Source organism: Alosa pseudoharengus, unplaced genomic scaffold (assembly GCF_046254945.1).
Source record: "Alosa pseudoharengus isolate Yale_2024_CS ecotype anadromous, Long Island Sound unplaced genomic scaffold, YU_APseudo_1.1 YU_APseudo_1.1_scf_11, whole genome shotgun sequence".
NCBI lineage: Eukaryota > Metazoa > Chordata > Actinopteri > Clupeiformes > Clupeidae > Alosa > Alosa pseudoharengus.
In genome coordinates this window covers 41096058-41123150 of record NW_027468576.1, presented here as the reverse complement: position 1 = coordinate 41123150, position 27093 = coordinate 41096058, and the positions used below count along the sequence as shown (strand labels likewise).

The 27093-nt window shown below is 43.6% G+C and overlaps 1 protein-coding gene across 11 annotated transcripts in view; it reads right to left on the bottom strand.

Annotated features, from left to right (window-relative positions):
• The window catches only part of mast3b (microtubule associated serine/threonine kinase 3b), a 152370-nt gene that overhangs the window by 47188 nt on the left and 78089 nt on the right, over nucleotides 1-27093 (bottom strand). For 8 of the 11 annotated variants that reach the window (XM_076279195.1, XM_076279197.1, XM_076279199.1 and 5 more), the window contains 5 exons: nucleotides 16738-16839; nucleotides 12813-12945; nucleotides 11990-12057; nucleotides 5962-6050; nucleotides 3623-3831 (listed from right to left, as the gene is read on the bottom strand). In XM_076279195.1, the coding sequence (XP_076135310.1) occupies nucleotides 3623-3831; nucleotides 5962-6050; nucleotides 11990-12057; nucleotides 12813-12945; nucleotides 16738-16839 (601 nt within the window). The remainder of the gene's footprint in view (nucleotides 1-3622; nucleotides 3832-5961; nucleotides 6051-11989; nucleotides 12058-12812; nucleotides 12946-16737; nucleotides 16840-27093) is intronic. The other 3 variants (XM_076279198.1, XM_076279201.1, XM_076279205.1) reach the window with 1 other exon arrangement.

The window sequence follows — 27093 nt, the reverse complement described above, 5'->3', positions numbered from 1 at the left end:
TGTATTTAGTATATGGGAGATGAAGTGTGTGTGTGTGTGTGTGTGTATTTAGTATATGGGAGATGAAGTGTGTGTGTGTGTGTGTGTGTATTTAGTATATGGGAGATGAAGTGTGTGTGTGTGTGTATTTAGTATATGGGAGATGATGTGTGTGTGTGTGTGTGTGTGTATTTAGTATATGGGAGATGAAGTGTGTGTGTGTGTGTTTTTAGTAGGGGTGGGCGATATATATCGTCTGCGATAATATCGTGATTGTTGTTTTAACGATGTGCAAATTGACATTATCGAGTATTTAAATTACTTATGGGGGAAAAACACTCGAAATCACGCACTTAAGACTCATACATTCCCAGGAGGTAGGCTATGCGGGAGAAGTGCAGCAGAGCAAGTGTCACGTGATCACTAGTGAGTCACAACGTTGTCCCACGCAGCCTAATGTTTATTTTGTGCAGCAAGAGTAGCCTACTTGGGATTTTATGCGGCTACTTCTGTTCAAGTAGCATTGATTTCCTACACGGTATATGTAGAGAAAACATTAGCCTTTGAGTATTTTAATAGTCAATTGTAAACAAATAACTATTCTCATGTAACTCTTTTGTAAATGGACTGAAGTTCGCTCTAAATATCTACGTTTACCGATTATGCTAACCGTTAGCATCTCTATGGGATTTCTCATTTACATTAGCCATAAGCTAACGCATTAGTTTCTATTCTGTAACTTGGAATGCTAGCCTACGTGATTGCTCTAAAACAAAACATAGAAGGAAATAACTGAGATGTAGGCTACTCTATTGGTCTGCTCTTAGTTTTACATTGAATCCTATGTAAAGGTTTGAAAGGAACTTCAGCTTCAGACTTTCTCTTGGTAAACTGTTAGGCCTATTCATCTTCTCTAATGTAGCTGGCTAGACCATGTCATTGCCACACACACAAGTGGGGGCAGAATTGGAAATGTGTCAGAGTGTCAATGCATTGGTTGATTTGGTTAAAAAGTCACAGGTTAGGTTATTGGTTATTATTGTAATGATGCTATTCATAAATAATGAGCTGTAAAGTAACTCAGACTTTAACAAAAACAATTTTTTAAAGGATATCGACTAATTATCGTTATCGTCAAAATCACAAAAAATATCTAGATATTATTTTTTGTCCATATCGCCCACCCCTAGTATTTAGTATATGGGAGATGAAGTGTGTGTGTGTGTGTGTGTGTATTTAGTATATGGGATATGAAGTGTGTGTGTGTGTGTGTATTTAGTATATGGGAGATGATGTGTGTGTGTGTGTGTATGTGTGTGTATTTAGTATATGGGAGATGAAGTGTGTGTGTGTGTGTGTGTGTGTGTATTTAGTATATGGGAGGTGAAGTGTGCGTGTGTGTGTGTTTAGTATATGGGAGATGAAGTGTGTGTGTGTGTGTATTTAGTATATGGGAGATGAAGTGTGCGTGTGTGTGTGTGTGTGTGTGTTTAGTATATGGGAGATGAAGTGTGTGTGTGTGTGTGTATTTAGTATATGGGAGATGATGTGTGCGTGTGTGTGTGTGTTTAGTATATGGGAGATGAAGTGTGTGTGTGTGTGTGTGTGTATTTAGTATATGGGAGATGAAGTGTGTGTGTGTGTGTGTGTGTGTATTTAGTATATGGGAGATGAAGTGTGTGTGTGTGTGTATTTAGTATATGGGGGATGAAGTGTGTGTGTGTGTGTGTATTTAGTATATGGGAGATGAAGTGTGTGTGTGTGTGTATTTAGTATATGGGAGATTATGTGTGTGTGTGTATGTATTTAGTATATGGGAGATGAAGTGTGTGTGTGTGTGTATTTAGTATATGGGAGATGATGTGTGTGTGTGTGTGTGTGTGTGTGTGTGTGTGTGTGTGTGTTTAATATATGGGAGATGATGTGTGTGTGTGTGTGTTTAGTATATGGGAAATGATGTGTGTGTGTGTGTGTGTTTAGTATATGGGAAATTATGTGTGTGTGTTTAGAATATGGGAGGTGATGTGTGTGTGTGTTTAGTATATGGGAGATGATGTGTGTGTGTTTAGTATATGGGAGATGATGTGTGTGTGTTTAGTATATGGGAGATGATGTGTGTGTGTTTAGTATATGGGAGGTGATGTGTGTGTGTTTAGTATATGGGAGATGATGTGTGTGTGTGTGTGTTTAGTATATGGGAGATGATGTGTGTGTGTGTATTTAGTATATGGGAGATGAAGTGTGTGTGTGTGTGTATTTAGTATATGGGAGATGATGTGTGTGTGTGTGTGTGTGTGTGTGTGTGTGTGTATTTAGTATATGGGAGATGAAGTGTGTGTGTGTGTGTGTGTGTGTGTGTGTGTGTATTTAGTATATGGGAGATGATGTGTGTGTATGTGTTTAGTATATGGGAGATGATGTGTGTGTGTGTGTGTGTGTGTGTGTTTAATATATGGGAGATGATGTGTGTGTGTGTGTGTTTAGTATATGGGAAATGACGTGTGTGTGTGTGTGTGTGTGTGTGTGTTTAGTATATGGGAGATGATGTGTGTGTGTTTAGTATATGGGAGGTGATGTGTGTGTGTGTGTTTAGTATATGGGAGATGATGTGTGTGTGTTTAGTATATGGGAGATGATGTGTATGTGTTTAGTATATGGGAGGTGATGTGTGTGTGTTTAGTATATGGGAAATGACGTGTGTGTGTGTGTGTGTGTGTGTGTGTGTGTGTGTGTTTAGTATATGGGAGATGATGAGTGTGTGTTTAGTATATGGGAGATGATGTGTGTGCGTGTGTTTAGTATATGGGAGATGATGTGTGTGTGTGTATTTAGTATATGGGAGATGGTGTGTGTGTGTGTGTGTGTGTGTGTGTTTAGTATATGGGAGATGGTGTGTGTGTGTGCGTGTGTGTGTGTGTGTGTGTGTGTGTTTAGTATATGGGAGATGATGTGTGTGTGTGTGTGTTTAGTATATGGGAGGTGATGTGTGTGTGTTTAGTATATGGGAAATGACGTGTGTGTGTGTGTGTGTGTGTGTGTGTGTGTTTAGTATATGGGAGATGATGTGTGTGTGTGTTTAGTATATGGGAGATGATGTGTGTGTATTTAGTATATGGGAGATGAAGTGTGTGTGTGTGTGTGTTTAGTATATGGGAGATGAAGTGTGTGTGTGTGTTTAGTATATGGGAGATGTGTGTGTGTGTGTGTTTAGTATATGGGAGATGATGTGTGTGTGTGTGTGTGTGTGTGTGTGTGTGTTTAGTATATGGGAGATGTGTGTGCGTGTGTGTTTAGTATATGGGAGATGATGTGTGTGTGTGTGTGTGTGTGTGTGTGTGTGTGTGTGTGTGTGTGTGTGTACATATTAGTGTGTGTGTGTGTGTGTGTGTGTGCACGTGTGTTTAGTATATGGGAGATGATGTGTGTGTGTGTGAGTGTGTGTGTGTGTGTGTACAAATTAGTGTGAGTATGTGTGTGTGTGTGTGTGTGTGTGTACATATTAGTGTGTGTGTGTGTGTGTGTGTGTGTGTGTGTGTGCACGTGTGTTTAGTATATGGGAGATGATGTGTGTGTGTGTGAGTGTGTGTGTGTGTGTGTACAAATTAGTGTGAGTATGTGTGTGTGTGTGTGTTAGCTTCTCTACCTTCCACATACTCCATGACCATGCACAGGTGTCTGCGGGTCTCAAAGGAGCAGAACATGCTGACCACGAAGGGGTTCTCTGCGAAGGTGAGGATGTCGCGCTCCACGAACACCTGCTGGATCTGGTTCCGCAGAATCAGGTTCTGACGGTTGATCTTCTTCATGGCAAAGCGCTGACGGGTGTCCTTGTGCCGCACCAGATACACCGCCCTGGAGCCAGCACACACACGCACGCACGCACGCACGCACACACACGCACGCACGCACGCACGCACACGCACACGCACACACACAGACACACACACACACAGACACATGTGCACACACACACACACACACAGACACACACACACACACACATGTGCACACACACACATGCGCACACGGACATGGACACACACGCACGGACAAGCGCATAGACACACGCACACGGACACACACACACACACACCGTTAACTAAAGACCAAGCCATCAGAGGGGTATTCCAGAAAGGAGGTTTAACAAACACTGAGATAAAACTTAACCTCTGGGTTGTCTGAACCTGTGGCGACTAAACCCAAGCTGTCGGTTCCAAAACACCGGTTACCAGTTAGTTCAATCAACCCTGTGTGAGATAACCTAGAGTTGTGCGCGTTCACGGCGAACTTATAAAGGCATCATCTATTGAGAGTCGAAACCATGAGTGAAACCGGCGAAACGAAAAGCACCGTATTTTTCCAAGTAGCGGAGTAGTCGAGGAGAGAACTGTAATAACAAAAAAAGAGCAATACTTGCTTGGCAGAGAATAGCCTAACTGACCGTGTAAATGCGTATGTTTAAGACAGCCTATTTAATGTCAAAAGAACAATTAAATAATTCACTGGACATCACGTATTGTATTGACTGCTTTGAATGATGCTTTCTTAAACTAGCCTAGCTGTAACAGATTGAGTGGGCCATAGAATTCTTTGAGAATCCCAAATGTAATTTTCTATTTTAACGCGGGTCCTGCAGCTGTGGGCCAAGTTAAACTTTTGCGCTCCATTATCGGAAGGGTGAATGTCAGAAGGCATGGGTAACCTATTGGACACATTTCGGTGCACATTTGGAAAATGTAATAGGCTAAGTGATGCTGACCTGCCAGTTGGTGAAACTAGCCTACACTTTAATGATCCTCTTGGGTTTGTGTCCAGGAAAATGAATGTTGCGCAGGAACTGCTTTTGCGCAAGACAAACTTTACGCACCGACCGACAGCTTGCCGATATGCTCTGCGTCTCCAACACTACAAAAACTCCAGTCGGAGAGCGTGTGTAGCCTATTAAAAACATATTTTATCCCAAATGCCATCAGCATTCTTAACCAAACTTAGTGACAACATGCATACCCGGCTGAGCTGTACTTATATTTAAACTTATTTATTATTTTTCTGCAGGCGGTTTCCCCTTTTTTGTACTGTACTTGTTTTAATTATATCTTCAATGTGTCAGATGTTGTTTGTCCATCTGTCTGGTGAGCCAAACACAAATGTCCACTATGGTGTAGGCTAGCTAGCCTACATTAAAGATTTATTTTATTCTATTCTAATCCACCATGCGTAGCCTAATGTAGGGATGGAGAATGCTTTTCAAGTAGCCATATTTAGGATTCAGCTGAAAAACTCTAGCGCTCTTGAAAAACTCGTTTGGAAAAGAATGGATAGGCTATCATGTGATGTCGTGGTCTTATCGCCCTCTCACGGTGAATTGCACGGATGAAAATTACATGATTTTGTGCTTCTTTGTCAATCGGACCTTCGTCAAAATGAAACGCCATTGTGTGACAAGTGTAAAAATACCTGATTGAACATGCACTGAAATAACCGAACATAATTGAACATAACCTGAACAAAACCTACCCCCTACCAGGTTAAGTTCAGAGCCTATGTTACCATAGTTACTTACATAGCCTGATTATTTTTGAGCTTTCTGGAACTGAAATCCCAGGTTTACCGCTAACTCTGGGTTAACATACCCAGTTAAGCCAGTAAACCTGCTTTCTGGAATACCCCCCAGTTATGTCAGTTATGTTTACATTCCACTCTATGAGTATGTTCATGATTCATGCTTATTTACGTTTATGTTACAATGTTTATTAACGTTAATGTTTATCACAATGTTTATTTATGTTTATCACAATGTTTTTTTACGTTAATGTTTATCACAATGTTTATTTATATTAATGTTTACCACAATGTTTATTTTCAAATATATTTCTAGTGTGTCAGAGGAATATGTAAGGGTCCCCTGACATGTCTGAATCATTTTAATATTGGTCTTTGCTGTCTGAGTGCATGCTTCTCAGATGTGAAAGACTACATTACCCATAAGCCCCATTACTGATGAGTTTGATGGTCTCAAAATCACTCTCCAGCGGCTTCCTCCGAGACGGGGTGAGCAGCAAGCGGTTCTGCTGTGGGAGGGAGAGAGAGAAACCGAGAGAGAAAAAGAGAGAGAATAGAGACAGAGGAAGAAAGAAAGAAAGAAAGAAAGAAGAGAGGAGAAGAGGAGAGATGGCGAGGAGAGGAGGAGAGAGGAGAGGAGAGAGGAGAGGAGGGGAGAGGTGGAGAGGAGAGGAGGAGAGGAGATGAGAGGAAGGGAGAGGAGAGGAGATGAGAGGAGGGGAGAGGAGAGGAGAGGAGGAGAGAGAGACTCATTAGAATTTAAATCCCTTCCTGTTGTGCCCTGTGGAGCTGAGTAGGAGAGAGAGAGAGAGAGAAAGAAAGAAAAAAGAAAGAAAGAGCGAGAGAGAGCAGGGCTCGGTGCTGTTGGACTCTCCGTGTTGTCATGTGTTAGGGTTAGGGTCATGTGTTTTGTGTGCATCTATGCTACCGTTCCCCCCAATCTCTACTGGAGAACGTCCCTCAGGCGTTCCTACCGTTCTCCTTCATCTCTTTAGATTCTCTGGCCGAGCCTGAGCCCGCGGGCCGATATGTCCAGCTACTATCCGCGGGCCGGTCGGGTCCTTTAAATCATTAGCCTACTTGGGTGGGGAGCTAAAGCTATGCCATAGTCAGAATTAGTGTATATATATATATATTTAGCAAAGTAGGCCTAAGTAACAAAAGTTAGGCTACAAAGTTACAAAATGTCATTTGTAATGTCATCTGCGCAACACGTGTCATGCGCAGCTTCTCCACTCGCACGCATCACACCGGGCCTGCTGTGCTGTATTGTGTAGCTCACGCATCACACCGGGCCTGCTGTGCTGTATTGTGTAGCTCACGCATCACACCGGGCCTGCTGTGCTGTATTGTGCAGCTCACGCATCACACCGGGCCTGCTGTGCTGTATTGTGCAGCTCACGCATCACACCTGCTGTGCTGTATTGTGTAGCTCACGCATCATTGTGTAGCTCACGCATCACACCTGCTGTGCTGTATTGTGTAGCTCACGCATCACACCTGCTGTGCTGTATTGTGTAGCTCACGCATCACACCTGCTGTGCTGTATTGTGTAGCTCACGCATCATTGTGTAGCTCACGCATCACACCTGCTGTGCTGTATTGTGTAGCTCACGCATCACACCTGCTGTGCTGTATTGTGTAGCTCACGCATCACACCTGCTGTGCTGTATTGTGTAGCTCACGCATCACACCTGCTGTGCTGTATTGTGTAGCTCACGCATCACACCTGCTGTGCTGTATTGTGTAGCTCACGCATCACACCTGCTGTGCTGTATTGTGTAGCTCACGCATCACACCTGCTGTGCTGTATTGTGTAGCTCACGCATCACACCTGCTGTGCTGTATTGTGTAGCTCACGCATCACACCTGCAGGTGCAACATGAAGCTTGAAGATGTAAAGAAAAAACATAAAAACAGGAGAAATAACTGAGCAAGTTTGGAGGAAAGTCGGCAAGTATGCATTTGTCAGGTATGCTTTGTCGCGTGCATTAAGTGTGCGGGGACTTTGATGATGAACAGACACATGAAGCAGGTTTGCCATGGCAGAAAAAATGATAGTCAGCTTTCAATGTTCTCTTTTGTCACTTCTCCAAGCATAGCCCTGAGAGCAAGGCAAGCCCTCACAGAGAAATGCGTTGAGTTTTGCTGCAGGGACATAATTTTACGTTGTAAGTGGCTTATGTTTCTTCATCCGGATTCATTTGAGATCCATTCCATTCTTTATAAACAAACAACATAGTTTACATGCTTCGTCCTCCGTTGCATTATTCATTAAGACCATTCTAAACAGATTTCTGTAGGCTAGCTCAAACAACTCGGAATTGTAGGCTAGTTGAGAATGTCAGTTATAATGGCCCACGTATTTAAAAACTGTCGGGTTTAAATCGGGCTCGGGCTCATAATTACAGTTAAAGTGTCGGGCCGGGTCGGGCACAATGTGCACGGGCTCGGGTAGGGTCGGGCTTGATTTTTTGGGCCCGATCTAAGCTCTAGATGGGTCCCACTCTCTACTTAGTGGAGCACATCTCAAATGGGTCTCACTCTCCACTCTCCCAGTTAAGTTTGGACGGGTTCCTTCATGAATCACGCACCCCATTTTCTCAGCAGAAATGGCACAAACTGCAGTTGACACAAACAACCAAAAGGTGTCACTTGGGAGTTCTGCCACTACTATTTTTGATGCGACTTGACTTAACTGCTTCCATGACGCAGTGAGCCATTACCAAACATATATGATAATACAATAGCGTGAGTTTATATATCTTATACCCTATTTGTCACGTTACTTATAGATGTGATAGTGTAACGATAAGCGCATGAGACTTTCAGCGGGGGCATGGGAACTTAAATTGATCACGGTAGTTTAAGCTTACACTTAAACAGACAAAACATTCTAGTATGAAAATGTAGATGCAATTGTTGTAAAATGGTGCAGCTCCTTTAAGAAAGCCCCGTGCGCAGGGATGGAAAGAGAGAAAGCGAGAGGAGATGTGTGTTAGAACTTAGATGCGTGTGGAAAAAGTAGACGTGCTGTTGAGACTGGAGCGAGTCATATTCAAAATAATGCAAAAAATAAACCCGCAGATAAAACCAATTATCCTCATTCATTGCAACCGCAGCATGCCTGCTTGCCGACGTTCAAACGAAAAAGATATCAGAGCACCTTTTGCGTTTGAATTTAGCACGAATTTTTTTTAAACAGCTGGACAAATGATTTAGCTAATTGATTATAGCCTGCACACCAGCAATTGTTGAACATTTACCTGTACAAGACAGTAGCCCAGCCTAACAAGCATGTTGCATGTTGTAGGCCTACTGTAGAAATTTCACTTAAATTGCAACCACAACATGCCTGCTTGCTAACGTTCAAACGACAACGAAAAAGATATCAAAGCAACAAGAGGGTTGAGTCTGAATGACACGGAGTTCAGTGTCAAAGACGTTACTACCTGAAAAAGACGTTACTACCTGCAAAATTTCATTGCTGAGTTTGCGGCAAAGCAAGACAATGTTTAGGATATGGCGAGTCAGTGTCATTTATTTGTCCAATGTTAGCCTACAGACCAGTTTCCATAGTGCACATCTTATCAACAGTTTGAATGTGTGTGTTTCTGCTCATTGACAAATACCGTTCAGCCCAATGATTCATGCCCAATTAATTTCCCCTGTTAAAGTGTTCGCCTTTGTTACACTATTTGGTTTCGTGGTGTAGCCTATGATAAACACCATATGGCCAAATATGTGACTCAGCTAATGTTATAGGCTATACAATTTCCCCTCTTAAAGACAAGCTGGTGTAGCTTATTAGACTAGGCTACTAAAATGCACCGACGGTAGCCTTGGCTATGTGTAAAGTAAGCTATCGCATGATTTCATGCACGTAAGTTCATGCATCTGTCAAGTTCGCACAGGGCCTCGCACCATCTGTCAAGTTCGCACAGGGCCTCGCACACCCTTGCGACGGCCCTGCAGGTCCTCCTAAGTCAGCGAGGAAAAAGTTAAAATACGCGATAAACCCGGGAAAAGTTGACAGGATTTTTTCGGTCCCGGTGATTATTTGTGAAATTGTGCAAACGACAGCCTTTTCAATGCATTTCAAGGAAGGTGTCGTATGCAAGCTCCCAAATTGACCCAGTAGCCTACAGAAGGCATCAATAAATTGTTGGGACTGGGGAGGGTCATGCGTCTTTTCTCAATCACTTTGATGGGTCATAGAAAAAATTCTTGCTGGCGAGGGAGGGTCACGTCTTTTTTGACTAACGCTGCCAAAACTCCTCCGGTAGCCCCTTAAATAAATAACGAACAGTCCCTAATTGATTTTAGCCTGTAGGCCTACACCAGCAATTGTTGAACATTTACCTGTACAGGACATTGACAGTAGCCCAGCCTAACAAGCAGATGTTGCAAAAGACATCAAAAGACGCAATTAATCAGAAATAAATAATGTAATCTGCATCGCTTTATTTAACAAACTGCAAGCAACAAGAGGGTTGAGTTCGCTGTGAGGCCAAACCCAAGAGCAGAGCCTATCTGTTAAGGCAGTCGATAGGCTATATGGTAACGAGCTGTGTGCGCCTGGAAAGACAATAGAAGATGCTTTCTGAATAGCACAGCGAAGACGGCTCTGGTCATCCCATACCCTCCCCCCACTTCCTGTAGCCTACCATTATGACTTGTTGCCTTTTTGGGACATTAAGCTTTTTCACGTTAAGCCCTCCTCCCCCATCCCCTTTTTTCACAAGCAGTGGGGGAGCGCGGGGCACAAAGTAACACTTTTTGGTAGACAAAGGAGGGTTCTCCGCGCTTCTGTCGTTTGGCGACAATCCGGTGCAACCAGGCCAGGACAGATATTTTAGAGAGAAGGAGAGACGCCGGTGCAGCTCAGATGTCTTCTTAATTTTCTTTATTCTTTAGTAAAAGGTGCAGAACATTATTCAACTTTGACTAACGTGTCGATGCGTCGATGTTTTTAACTAACGAACATCGAAACGTTAGTCAAGCCACTTTTTGGCTTTGGCTAAATATTTCTAAAATCATTTGAGTTTCACTAGTCACATGTTTTAACAAGGAACACTTGTTATTGAACTAATAACAGACGTGTGTCGAAAACTGACTTTATTTTCCATACGGAGAAATAACATGCAGAGTCTAACCAAGGTCAATCTTGCCAAAAAAGCCCTCAAACCTGAAAACACATGAGGCAAAAGTGCAAAACATCACAAAACTAACTAAACTAACACGCGCATATTTTTGTATTGCAATCATTGTAGCATACAGTTGTCACAGCGCGTAACAGTCGTTTTACTCCCCGGATGCGCTCATTATAAAGAACGTTTAACGTGTCCCAAAAACAGCTATCAACTAATCACCAAACGTCTTATAAACAAGTATTGCCAGGAGCAACACCTTGCAAAAAATGATCACAATAGGCCTAGGCCTTTATATGGCTCTGCTCCTGCCTAGATTCGAACTCAGAACTGCCTGAAAGTTGTAACCTGTTCTGGAAATACGCGCATTAACCCACTCGACCGTCAGACAACGCTGTCTGCTTCGAGTAGGCCTATTGGGTAGGATGCTGTGTTGCTGTGGCACAGTCTTGAGTGACCGAATTCGTTTTCCTTTGTCATATGAATGCTGTCATTTTGTTAACATTACTGTTAAGGAGATGCTGTAGGCAAAGGCTATATTTAACATCGTTAGTGTAGTAAAACAAATCAGAACTATTCACGAGGTTTCTGGGCAGCATATTTATGTTCTGTTAGCAAGCGAACTTCTCATGACTGCCGACAAAGTAGCCTACTGCCAGCTGACGAAGCTCTCATTTTAAAACATTACTGAGAGACAGGCACTGTACAATCAAGACATCTTGCCACTGAATCCAAAACTATGTTTAACATTATGTACAAAGCTTATAGGCTACAGTGGACTAGCATGTTGCAGGGGCTGCTAAAAACACAGAGAAACGCACTGAAAACTCGGCCAATCACAGTCCTTGCTGTCGAATGCTCCGTCAGGTTCGACCCTGGAACGCCACAGCGGACTATGCTGCCCCCAAGCGGCTGCAGTTGTACTTACATTTCACCCAGCTGCGTGAATCACCTTGATGGTGAATGAAGTGTCAATTCTTAACTGGAACCCACTGTACAGGAGCACATCTCAGATGGGTCCCACTCTCCACTTACAGGAGCACGTCTCAGATGGGTCTCACTCTCCACTTACAGGAGCACGTCTCAGATGGGTCTCACTCTCCACTTAGAGGAGCACGTCTCAAATGGGTCTCACTCTCCACTTAGAGGAGCACGTCTCAAATGGGTCTCACTCTCCACTTAGAGGAGCACGTCTCTGTACAGGAGCACGTCTCAGATGGGTCTCATCCACATCTCGGATGAGGTCTTATCTTAAAAAGTAAACACATCTCATGTGTGTCTCACGGACGATGTCTCACCTCTGTGGTCTCCTCCGACTCCACAGCAATGGGATCGATGGAGTCGTACTGGTCCAGCTGCACCATGCCTGCCAAAAGACACAGCGCCCAGTCAAACTGTGTTTACATACCATCTATTATAAACACAGCTTACAAACACAGCTTACTATACCATCTATTATAAACACAGCTTACTATACCATCTATTATAAACACAGCTTACTATACCATCTATTATAAACACAGCTTACATACACAGCTTACTATACCATCTATTATAAACACAGCTTACTATACCATCTATTATAAACACAGCTTACTATACCATCTATTATAAACACAGCTTACTATACCATCTATTATAAACACAGCTTACAAACACAGCTTACAAACACAAAATACTAGTGCTGGGCGGTATACCGGTTCACACCGTATACCGGTGTATATTTTCGTTATGATATGAATTTTTAATATACCGCCATACCGGTGTATTTGATTACACAACATTTGGAACGCTGCGCCGCGCAACACTGTTTCAGACGGGACTTTTTTCACACACACGCATGGTGCCACTGCGAGGCATAGTGAGGGTAAACACCTTAAGTTTTTCCCCTGAAGTATGAACATTAAGGCTTAATTTCTCCTTAGGTAAGGGTTTATTTAAGGGTGTTGCACAGAATACCTTAAATTGTTTCTTTAGTTAAGGAAAAACGTTAAGGGATACATACTGCATTGAAAAGTTTGAGAAACACCGAACTATATAATAATCACAGCTAACATACACAACATGCCTTACTATCTATGAGCGGGTCGAGGAGGGGTGTGCAGAGGGTTGCGTGCGTACCATCGAGGGGATCTCGGTTGAGGCCCAGCTGGTTGATGATGTATCGGGGGATGTCGGTCTTGATGCCCTGGCCCACCTTGGCGTGGCCCTCCGCAGCCTCTAGCAGGTGGTAGAACTCCTCAGGGTCAAACTCCTGCCAACGCCAATCAGAACGCTAGTTAGTGGATACCTGCCAACACTCCCGTTTTTCCCGGGTTTCTCCCGTATTTCAATGCCATCTCCCAGCACCCTCCCGTTTTGTTATTTCTCCCGGAAAACTCCCGTAATTTGCATGGCCATCAAACTTCATTTTAAAATCATTGATGCATTCAGGTTGCCAGATTGTGTATGAAATACACCCTACACATACACGATCACTTAGTTTCAATTTCAACCGTTTTGTCATAGGCTAAAACCTGGCAACCCAAAACCCAAATAAGGAAGCGGGTGCCGACTGCGCAGCCTGAGTCTCGTCGTAAGCAAGCGGGCTAGTTGAATGGCCTACTCCAGAAGTAGCTGTTGTGAAATTGTTGGGAATTTAATTGATTAACACATCACATAAACTGTTATTGAGTGTTGTTGATACACTGAACTTGTTCCCTCGGAACCAAATCTGACAGCAAGCAGCTTTGGAGTTTTGGAAGTAGGCTGCAGGCAGGCAGCTGGTGGATACATAACTGGCATGCGTAAGGTAATGGTAAGGTAAAAGCAACGATCGAAATGCAGTGTTGAAACACGTGTATGAAACGTATTAAATATGCAAACACAGATCCGGTATAAACACTGACCCCCCCCCCCCCAAAAAAAAAAAAATCTCCCGTTTTTGGAAAGCTAAATGTTGACAGGTATGAGTTAGTGCCAACGCCAATCAGGACGCCAGTTAGTGGCATCTTGAATCAATCTGTTAATGTTTTTGTTAAATGAACATACAGAGGAGGGGCAGTGGGTCCGTTACGAGAGAGAGCGGGCGGGGCAAGGAAAGGCTGCGTGCATGAAAAGCACAGCTCAATGAAAGGATTTGATCTAATTTCAATAGTACAACATGGAACATTTAGCTCATTTCAATAGTACAACATGGAACATTATTGTGCGGCGGCCAGTGTTGATCTTGTGGAGGCCCGCCACAGATTAGTCAACATATAGGAAACACACCCTGTTTATGACACGACAGCTGCGCATACGTGTGTGTGAGGAAAAAAGACGCACAGCCACAGGCTAGAGGAGGCTCTAGCATGATCTGTGCACACGCATGTTACTTTAAAAAGTCATTCTTAAAAGTATCGATTATACCAAATATGTGGGGAAATTCTTAAAAGTATCGATTATACCAAATATGTGGGGAAATTCTTAAAAGTATCGATTATACCAAATATGTGGGGAAATTCTTAAAAGTATCGATTATACCAAATATGTGGGGAAATTTTGTGCAACCAGGAATGAGGAAGTGGTTGCCACTTTACTGTAGAGCCCTAAGCCCTTAAAGACTACAATATAAACAGCATGACTGTGTTTCCAGATTGGATTGTGGAGGAATGTGTTAGAGGGTGACAATTTTTCGGGACTCCTGCGGGTCACGGTATTCCCGCGGGAGTCCTGCGGTATGGGAGTCAATTTCACTGTTGGTAACGTGATAGGGACGGAACAGGCAGAAATCAACGGGAGCGGGCGGGAGGGGAACGGAGCCGGAGATTAAATTAAAACATGCGGTGAGTGCACCCAAAAATTGCAAGGCATTTCTAGAAAAGTGAACCACTTACAACTCACAATACGTTTGTTGATTGGCTACTGCTAGCCGCAGAGTAGCCTATCAGAGCAATACATAGCAACTGCACTGTTCACAAGCCAATCAATCAGCGTCAGCGAGTACACCGAAAACTGAAGGTGTTTTCTATTGTCATATCAACATGAGCTAATCGCTAACGTTATCGGAGATGCTAGTTTTTGTAACGGCAGGAATAAACAGACATGGTAACAAAATCAATCTAAACAGTGTAGCTTTACTCAACACCTTAACACTATGATACAGTGTAATTGTGAAGTTGTATGGCTCACTGTGTTCAAAGTCGATCTTAATAACCCTCGTCACCTCTACTATGTGGGGGTTGTTATGGGAAACTAGCTAATAAATGGCAATGCAGCTTTACTGTAGTGAAGTTCGCAAGATTGGAAAGAGGAAATAACGTTTAGGCCTACATGTCCATTTAAATTATAGCCTTTCTAATGCACTTTTGTGCATTTTAAATCCAAAATAAGATGGAACGTGAGAAGACTGCCATTAACTTTAAAGAGGCCTATCTACAATTGAAACTATCTGTAGCCTAGGCCAGCCTTTCTCAAACTTCTTTGACCTAAGGCCCGGTCATGGCAGACTTTGGGGTCATAGGGCCCACCTACACGTACCCCCCCCCATCAAATTATCATGATGATTATCATTATCACAATTATTATTATACTATATTGTTACATGCACTTTCACTTCAAAGCAGTCAATGTTTAAAGTGCTAACATTGTTCACAAAACGTTTGTGAAAACATGCACATCAGAGGACTGCTTTACTAATGTAAGATATAATAATTATAATAGTTAATTGCTTTTGCATGGTTGCATGATGCTAGCATGAGAAATACTTCTCAAAACAACAGCAACTATATGGGTGCTATTGTTTTGGAATGTTTCCCTCATGTAAGCAATGCATCATACACTGGTAGGCAAATGGAGAAAAAATGTACATGCTTTTTAAAGAAATTTAATTTGAATGCCTGAATGTAAGGATTCAGGAAACAAAAACAACAGCAACTATATGGGTGCTATTAAGTAATAGCAGGTCCCAGGCACTCAAATGTAAAAGAGGAGAAGGAATTCTTTGAGTGCCTGGGACCTTCCTTGGATTTTCCCTACCCCAAGAGCACCGCTTGACGACTTGATAACTTCACCTGAGCGCCTGGTTGAACCTCTTGAATATATGGGTGCTATTGTTTTGGAATGTTTCCCTCATGTAAGAATTGCAAGAATCCACTATTAATCCACTATTAAATGCCGGAAATGGCAAGAATCCACTATTAAATGCCGTTAAATAAATAAACAGCCTTCCGACAGGTTGAAGCGGAGCTTTGCTACCAACGTTATCGGCTCTATGTCTAATGACATCGAATTAGCAAGTATTTCCTCTTGAATACAGAAATTTGCGCAGCAAATTATCACACGAAGCACCGGGCCTAATTTCACTCCACGGCTCTGCGGACCAGCAGTCTCCATGTTGCGGACCGGTGCCGGTCCGCGGCCCATAGTTTGAGAAACGCTGGCCTAGGCCTATGACACAAATAAGCCTCATGTCCGGTCTATGGATGTCTGCTTTAGCCTATTGTTGACAGCAGGGTTTTTACGATTTAAAATGATACTTTCTAGATTTTAATGGGCCATGTTGAAGAGCTGATGTCCGTTATTGTTCGTGCAAACATAAACTGATTCACCCTTGAATTTTGCAACTGTGAGATCCATGATAGGCGCCCGACAGAAATATTGTATCATTTTGCGGGTGATATCCACGTTCTGGCGGTGTTCTAAATGTGCACAGAAGGAGTTCCTAAGCTATATAAGGTATAAGCTAGGCCTAATACACAACATAAATTGTCACTATGCTGGCGACCCAAATAAAATCTCCTACGACCCACCCTTTGGGAGCCAATGCGTTAGACAACATAGGGAACAAAACGGGAGTGGGACGGGATTCGGGAGCCTTTCTCTCGGGATTTTGCAGGACAGGAGATTTTTGGGGGGACAGTCACGTGATCGGGATATGACGGGAGTATTTGTGCAGGCTCGGGATGGGACGGGAGTGAAAATTGATTCCCGTGTCACCCTCTAGAATGTGTGTATGATGTATGTAGTTACACACACACGCACACAGTAAATGTCATGATGAGAAGGGGAAACGGCTTTGTCTTACCAGGCACTCCAGGAGTCTGGCAGGCCGTGATATGATGATGAGCATCTTCCTCACCAGCTGACTGATGACGGAGACCTCCTCACTCTCCGAGCGCTCATACGCCTGCATGCCGATGGGGGGGGGGGGGGGGGGGTGAAAAAGAGGGCAAAAGAAGGAGAGGTTGGGGGAGGGAGGGGGATAGAGGGCAAGAGAGAGCAGAGGTTAAACCCAACGCCAGGGGACAAAAGCACATTAACAGCACAAAAACACATAGATTAAACAGCAGAGCTAGTTTGGTTGAATGTAAAAGCTGCCACACTGACGTGACGTTACGTGACCCGACGTGAGACGATGCAACGTGAGTATTGAAAAAGAAAACACAATTTGATGCAAATAAACCCGCCGACATCAACCTTAGTCGGATGAAATGCTATGGGCTGGGCTTCCGACCATGGATTAAGTCTGGTCCACAACTAGAGCAAACATCATGGATTAAGTCTGGTCCACACCTAAAGCAAACATCATGGATGTCTGGTCCACACCTAAAGCAAACATCATGGATTAAGTCTGGTCCACAACTAAAGCAAACATCATGGATTAAGTCTGGTCCACACCTAAAGCAAACATCATGGATTAAGTCTGGTCCACACCTAAAGCAAACTTAATGGATTAAGTCTGGTCCACAACTAAAGCAAACATCAATGAAAACCCCCACTGAATGAAGGGTTTAGTGTAGACTAGGGGTTTAGTGTAGACTAGGCTTAATCCATGGAAGGGTTTAGTGTAGACTAGGTTTACTCCATGAAAGGGTTTATTGTAGACTAGGGGTTTAGTGTAGACTAGGGGTTTAGTGTAGACTAGGTTTAATCCGTGAAAGGGTTTAGTGTAGACTAGGGGTTTAGTGTAGACTAGGCTTAATCCATGAAAGGGTTTAGTGTAGACTAGGGGTTTAGTGTAGACTAGGCTTAATCCGTGAAGGGGAAACTGTCCAAGACATGATGAGAATTGAGAGCTAATCCACCCCAATTCACACACATACACACACACACACAAACATACACACATACCACACACACACACACACACACACACACACACACAAACTACACACACACACCACACACATACCACACACACACACACACACACACACACACAGCAGGATTTCCTAATGGCTCACACACACACACACACACACACATCACACCAGGGCTTTGAACCGATTTTTTTTTCCAATCGGTTCGTTCCGAACAGAAACGGAATTATAACGTTTCCGGTTATGAGTTCCACCAATAAATTGACGTTCCCGAACCGGTTAGAACAAAAAAATACTGTTCCCGGAACGGTTAATTTCGTTCCTGTCAGCTGTTTAATGCTATAGAATTATGTCACATCTTTCTCATCCAGCTTAAACCAAATGTAATAATATTACAACCATTATTAAATAATAATAATTATATTAATAATAATAATAATAATAATAATAATAATAATTAAATAGGCCTACAATTATTTCAAATGTTTAGTTTATTGTTAAAAGAGAAAATTTCCACACAAACGTAACGACATTATTAAGACACGTGCATTAGGCAAACAGAGGTGTTGGCGCCATTTAGCCAAATGTTCGCTAGTCCATCATTAACGTGGAGTCGACAAATATAGCTATTGTTATTGTGTTTGGAATGAGCGTTTTAATTAACGATGGATCGTAATTTACCTCTTATTTAAGATGTGGAGTGGAGACTTTGTAATCCACCGCTCTCTCTCCATTCAGTCAGCGAATGTCTGATGTGATGTCACACAGGAAGTGAACCTCAGCCGTCATGGTAACGTGCGCAGGAAAATAATTACTTTTTTATTTTTTAGTTAATTAGGCAACAAAAACTTTGAGGAACGAAATAAAACCGGTATTAACCGGTTCCCATTATTTTAAATAAGTGTTCCTGTTCCAGAACCTAAAAAATAATAACGTTTCCGGTTTTGTTTCTGTTCCCTGTAAAATACAAAAAGTTCCCGGTTTTCGTTTTCGTTCCTTGAACCGGTTCAAAGCCCTGCATCACACACACACACACAAACCACACACAGCAGGATTTCCTAATGGCACACATACCACACACACACAGCTGGATTTCCTAATGGCACACATACCACACACACACACACAGCTGGATTTCCTAACGGCACACACACATACACAGCTGGATTTCCTAATGGCACACACACACACAGCTGGATTTCCTAATGGCACACATACCACACACACACAGCTGGATTTCCTAATGGCACACACACACACACACACAGCTGGATTTCCTAATGGCACACATACCACACACACACACACACACACACACCACACACATACACACACACACAAACATACACACATACCACACACATACACACAAACCACACACACACACACACACACCACATACACACAAACCACACACACACACACCACACACACACATACCACACACATACACACACACACACACACACACCACACACACACACACACACACACACACACACACACACACACACACACAGCAGGATTTCCTAATGGCTCACACACACACACACACACACACACATCACACACACACACACAAACCACACACAGCAGGATTTCCTAATGGCACACATACCACACACACACAGCTGGATTTCCTAATGGCACACATACCACACACACACACACACACACACACACACACACACAGCTGGATTTCCTAATGTCACACATACACACACATACACACACACACACACCCACACACCCACACCCACACACACACACACACACACACACACAGCTGGATTTCCTAATGGCACACACACACACAGCTGGATTTCCTAATGGCACACACACACACACACACACACACACACACACACACACAGCTGGATTTCCTAATGGCACACACACACACACACACACACACACACACACACAGCTGGATTTCCTAATGGCACACACACACACACACACACACACACACACACACACACACACACACACACAGCTGGATTTCCTAATGTCACACACACACACACACAGCTGGATTTCCTAATGGCGCACACACACACACACACACACAGCTGGATTTCCTAATGGCACACACACACACACACACACACACACACACAGCTGGATTTCCTAATGGCACACACACACACACACACACAGCTGGATTTCCTAATGGCACACACGCACACACACACACACACACACACACACACACACACACACACACACACACACACACGGCCTCTTGGGGCCGCACAGGCTCCCTCGGAGCGCTCACCTGAGAGCACCCCGCCGATGACATCATCGGAGACGGCCGTCAGGAAAGCAGAGGTGACAGCAGGCAGAGCCCACGACACGACACGAGCGTCGCCATGACCACAGTCAGCTTTAGCACTCGCCTGTCTGCACACACTACCACGCACTGCCTGAGTGTGTGTGTGTGTGTGTGTGTATGTGTGTGTGTGGGTGGGGGGTTCAGACAGGAACGCCCTCAGGACTAAACTGTGCCTGAATCTTACACAAACACACACACAACAGAGAAGCTTAACAAAGTTAGCATTAGTCATGGTCAACCAAGCTGAAGACACTGGAGCACGTGCCCAAACTGCCCACGTCTCATCTATGTCTCATCTGTCTCATCTATGTCTCATCTATGTTATCTTCTCCTCCTCATAACAGATGAAGATGACTATTATCTTCTCCTCCTCATAACACATGAAGATGACTATTATCTTCTCCTCCTCATAACAGATGAAGATGGCGATTTAGAGATCATGCGGATACTATCCAACAGAGCAAACCACACACAAACCTGCTCACACACACACACTCACACATACACTCATACAAACACACACAAACACTCACAGGCATACGCATACACACACACACACACACACACACACACACACACACACACACACACACACTGAGCCATGTTCAGTGCCCTTCTTGAGAGACCATCATACACAGCTCTTGTAAATAGGGCTGGGATAAACGATTATTTTTTAAACGATTAATCTAGCGATTATTTTTTCGATGCATCGATTAATCTAACGATTCATTTTTTCAGTCCGATTCGATTTCAATTCGATTATCGATTATTTCCCCATTAATTGACTAATAGCAACTTGATTGATTTACATATCTGAATGAAAAAAACATGAAATCCTTAACATTGGAATATATGTTTATTGCTCTTAAGATTCCAAAATAAAAGACTATACAAGTGCAAAGTAATGCATTCTTAGTCAGAGGTAGCATTCAGCTCAGTTTAGTAGTGTATAGGTCTAATTGAGTGCCTGTCACTTTAAGACAACGTTTGTGAGGGAATCCTTGCAATTAACATTAACACAGTTAAAACGCTGCTGATGTGTGGACGCAATTCATAACGTAGTTCAAATAACGGTTCGTACTTCTCCTTGGGACAAACACTTTTGAGTCTTGGAAAACACTTTTCCATTTACATCGGGATTCATTCAGAGTCAATAAAATGAGCCCTACATGAGTAACGAAATTGACAAGCAGATGTAAGTAAGCATGCTAAACTTGACATCCGAACAGTATTCTAACGTTAGCTTTGAGATACTGCTTGATTGCATAACTTAACTTAGTTTGGTCTCCTCAATGTACTATGTTGTGATGAGACCTTAGCAGAGTTACCTTTAATGCAGCAGTTTTGAACAAATTTGCGCAGCATGGTCACGATGCTAATCGGATTTAATAGCAATTTAGCCCGCCGTGTTCTATGCAATGCTTCTATGTGGCAACAACAATCCTTCAACAATCGTGAATATTTTGTTAAATGCACATGCAGAGGAAGGGCAGCGGGCTCGTTACAAGAGAGAGCGGGGCGGGGCAAGGAAAGACTGCGTGCGTGAAAAGCGCAGCTCAATGATTTCGTGGCCCCCAGCAACAGATTAGTCAACGTATGGGAAACACTGAAGGTGTAAAAATAAAAATATTTAGCGCAACACATTATGCTTAACGAATTGGTGCGCATATTTTGCGTCGACGTCATCGATTACGTCGACGCGTTGTCCCAGCCCTACTTGTAAAGATAAACTTCAGAGGGAGAAACAACGGAACACCAAGCCTCTCACGACAACACACACACACACACACACACGAGAAAGAGTCCAATGGAACACCAAGCCTCTCACGACAACACACACGCACGCACACACACACACACACACACACATACGCACACACACACACATACGTACACACACACATACGCACGCACACACACACACACACACACATACGTACATACACACACGCACACACACACATACATACACACACACACACACGTACACGCATGCACGCACACACACGCACGTACGTACACGCACACACGCACGCGCACACGCACACACGCGCACGTACGTACACGCACGCACACACACACACACACCCCAATCACCACATGTCAACATGCCACAGCACATGCCACAGCACCTATGCTTCAGAGAGCCAACACTTTGATTCTCTGTGCATGTGTGAGATTATAATTAGTATGACTGATAAATATTTTCGTTAATTGTGACGCTCTTCCCTAACTTGTCTGTGTTGTTGTGCAGTGGTCACCATGGTTACCATGTGACGCTCTTCTCTAACTTGTCTGCATTGTTGTGGAGTGGTCACCATGGTTACCATGCAGACATGGCACTTCTGAGTCAACGACACCAACTTTGACTTGATCTGATCTGATCTGCTTTGATTTGTTGTTGTTGTCGAGAGTGTGTGTGCTAGAGTGAGGGTTTAAATGCAGTGTGTGTGTGTGTGTGTATTTGTGAGTGTGTGTGTGTGTGTGTGTGTGTGTATGTATGTATGTGTGTGTGTGTGTGTGCGTGCCAGAGGGTTTACATGCAGTGTGTGTGTGTGTGCGCATGTGTGTGTGTGTGTGTGCCAGAGTGAGGGTTTAAATGCAGTGTGTGTGTGTGTGTGTGTGTGTGTGTGTGTGTATGTGTGTGTGCCAGAGTGAGGGTTTTGCGTCTTGCAAACACACACACACAAGGCTTTTTATGCCTTTAATTATAGGACAGTGGAGAGTGACAGGAAGTGAATGGGAGAGAGAGCAGGGGTGGGATCCGGAAAGGACCACGGGGCGGGAATCGAACCCGGGTCGCCGGCGTACGGTGCAGGTGCCCAAGCCAGTTGCACCACAGCTGGGGCCGGGTCCTTGAATTTTAACAAACAAGTCAGCAGTGTAGTCAAAGGCAGTTTCTACCAATTAAGAACCATAGCCAAGCTGAAACCCATTCTGTCCGCAACTGACCTTGAAACCGTTGTCCATGCCTTCATCTCCTCCCGCTTACTGCAATTCTCTGTACATTGGCATGTCACAATCAAATCTAAATAAATTCCAGCTGGTACAAAATGCTGCTGCTAGGCTCCTCACCAACACCAAAAAGAGTGATCACATAACACCAACACCAAGAGTGATCACACAACACAGCTCAGCTACATTGGCTTCCGGTCAAACTCAGGATTGAGTTTAAAATTTTACTTTTTGTTTTTAAAGCCCTTAAAAGTTTAGCCCCACCTATCTCTGAACTTCTGCCCCCACACTCTACTACCAGGTCACTCAGGTCACAAGACCAACTACTGCTTGCTGTCCCATGTACACGCCTTAAAACCCGTGGCGACCGAGCTTTTTCTGTAGCCGCTCCAAAGCTCTGAAATACCCTCCCTCCACATATCAAATCCTCCCCTACAATTACCTCCTTCAAATCCAATCTCAAGACATATTTTTTCTCACTTGCTTTTAATACAGTATGATGTTTTTGGTCTTGTTTAAATTTTCTTATTTATTTTTATTTCTCTTATCTATTTTCTTGTCGCTGCTACTAATGCTGTCTTGATACGAATAATCACACCTAGTTTGTGTAGATGTATGGGCTTTGTGTAGATGTATGGTCTTATTGTTATGACTTATTTGCTAACCTTTTCTTTGTTCAGCACTTTGGCTCAACCCCTGTTGTTTTTAAATGTGCTATATAAATAAATGACTTGACTTGTGTGTGTGTGTATTTGTGTGTGTGTATTTGTGTGTGTGCCAGAGTGAGGGTTTAAATGCAGTGTGTGTGTGTGTGTGTGTGTGTGTGTGTGTCAGAATGAGGGTTTAAATGCAGTGTGTGTGTGTGTGTGTGTATGTGTGTGTGTGTGTGCCAGAGTGAGGGTTTAAATGCAGTGTGTGTGTGTGTGTGCCAGAGTGAGGGTTTAAATGCAGTGTGTGTGTGTGTGTGTGTGTGCCAGAGTGAGGGTTTAAAGGGGTGGTTCAGGATTTTGGACATAGGACCTCATTTCCAAGTAAGCAAGTGTGATATGTATCAGTGGAGACCGTTTTCAACACGTTTCATCCAGTCCTTCTAATTGCAGAGTTCGCAGGTGCTAGGCTAGCGCAAGTCAACGGTATGTGCTAGCCTGCCACTAAAAACAGTCTTACCCACTCCAAAGTACACCCGAGGCAAATAAATTATAACGCCAGACTATCGATGTAAATGTCTGTTTTGATAGTGTTATTTCTAACGTTATTCTATCCTTGCATTTCAACGATCGCATTACATTTTGAGGGACTAGTTTCTTAGCAGCGGCGGAATTATACTTGCTCCGGTTAGTAGTACTGCGCCGAAAAGTAAACAGTAAAGCGCACTCCAATGGGGATACCTAGTAGTAGCCTTGGTAATATCAGTCCGCCGCTGAGATGCAAAATGACTACTACCAACTTCAGGGACCAAAGTATAACTATTGCAACGCAATGCAAGGGTAGTTGTATTTCTCACACTATTCTATCAACACAGACATTTACATCGATTGTCTGGAATTTGCCTCGGGTGTACTTTGGAGTGGGTAAGACTGTCTTTAGTGGCAGGCTAGCACATACCGTTGACTTGCGCTAGCCTAGCACCTGCGAACTCTGCAATTAGAAGGACTGGATGAAACGTGTTGAAAACGGTCTCCACTGATACATATCACACTTGCTTACTTGGAAATGAGGTCCTATGTCCAAAATCCTGAACCACCCCTTTAAATGCAGTGTGTGTGTGTGTGTGCCAGAGTGAGGGTTTAAATGCAGTGTGTGTGTGTGTGTGTGTGTGTGTGTGTGTGTGCCAGAGTGAGGGTTTAAATGCAGTGTGTGTGTGTGTGTGTGTGTGTGTGTGTGTGTGCCAGAGTGAGGGTTTAAATGCAGTGTGTGTGTGTGTGTGTGTGTGTGTGTGTGTGTGTGTGTGTGTGTGCCAGAGTGAGGGTTTAAATGCAGTGTGTGTGTGTGTGTGCCAGAGTGAGGGTTTAAATGCAGTGTGTGTGTGTGTGTGTGTGTGTGTGTGTGTGTGTGTGTGCCAGAGTGAAGGTTTAAATGCAGTGTGTGTGTGTGTGTGTGTGTGTGTGTGTGTGTGTGTGTGTGCCAGAGTGAGGGTTTAAATGCAGTGTGTGTGTGTGTGTGTGTGCCAGAGTGAGGGTTTAAATGCAGTGTGTGTGTGTGTGTGCCAGAGTGAGGGTTTAAATGCAGTGTGTGTGTGTGTGTGCCAGAGTGAGGGTTTAAATGCAGTGTGTGTGTGTGTGTGTGTGTGTGTGTGTGTGCCAGAGTGAGGGTTTAAATGCAGTGTGTGTGTGTGTGTGTGTGTGTGTGTGTGTGTGTGTGTGTGTGTGTGTGTGTGTGTGTGTGTGTGTGTGTGTGTGTGCCAGAGTGAGGGTTTAAATGCAGTGACGCATGGAACACAAGCGTGTGGGGAGGATGCAGCTCTGTCAGAGCGGAGAGGCAATTATAGCTACTGAGAGCTGCCCGTCATCACTGTAAAGGAATAGAACACACACACACAGAGACACTCTGGAGCTGAGGGGAGCTCCTAACTATGCACACACACACACACACACACACACACACAGAGCAGGGAAGCATCTGTGATCTAAGATGCATCACCCCCCCGCCCAGTCTATTTATTTTATTGTTTGCCATCTCATCCAGTAGGGGGCGTTCTAAGCGTATTGTAGCGTAGTGTGTGTGGGTGTGTGTGGCCCATGACCAAATCAAGCGAGTAACAGCCAATAGCCACCCTGTTCAAAAAATGGACCATAACGCACAGAACTCTGGAGATACTTTGGATTCTACACCGTAGATGGTAAAGGAACCGCTAAAGATGAGGTAGACTTTCATAGTGGTGCAGGCTAAACCATTTTAGCGTCCCGACAGGCTTTTGTTGGGGCTCGGGACACGCAACTCAAAACCGGCTATCGGCTACTCCTGCTCACTCACACACACACACGCCTACTACACATGAACACATACGTACACGTACACATACACATACACATACACACACGCAACTCAAAATCGGCTATCGGCTATAGGCTACTCCTGCTCACTCACACACACACACACACGCCTACTACACATGAACACATACGTACACACACACATACACACACGCAACTCAAAACCGGCTATCGGCTATAGGCTACTCCTGCTCACTCACACACACACACACACGCCTACTACACATGAACACATACGTACACATACACATACACACACGCAACTCAAAACCGGCTATCGGCTATCGGCTACTCCTGCTCACTCACACACACACACGCCTACTACACATGAACACATACGTACACATACACATACACATACACACACGCAACTCAAAACCGGCTATCGGCTATAGGCTACTCCTGCTCACTCACACACACACACGCCTACTACACATGAACACATACGTACACATACACATACACACACGCAACTCAAAACCGGCTATCGGCTATAGGTTACTCCTGCTCACTCACACACACACACGCCTACTACACATGAACACATACGTACACACTCAACCACTCACACACACACACACCTGCTACATGAACACATACGTACACATACACATACACATACACATACACACACACACTCAAAATCGGCTATAGGCTATAGGTTACTCCTGCTGCTGTTAAAGTTGTCACGTTTCTGATAGATTGGTGTTTCTAGCAAACAATATTAAGAAATGAATTAGGATAGGCTATAGGTTACTCCTGCTGCTGTTTAAGTTGTCACGTTACTGTTTGTGCCGTGCTGTTTTTTCCATGTAGCCTAATTTTGTGATGGGCTATGCATAGTGCCACTTTATAAAGATTAAGTTGATCACCTGCTGTTTCAAACATTTATTCAGACAGGCTATGGCTAAGTCCTGTTTATGACTGTCAGACTGTTAATAGCCTGCATTTGTGATTGAATAATAATAATAATAATAATAATAATAATAATAATAATAAGTTTATTTTATATAGCGCCTTTCTCAAACCCAAGGTCGCTTTACATAGTAGGGAGGCAG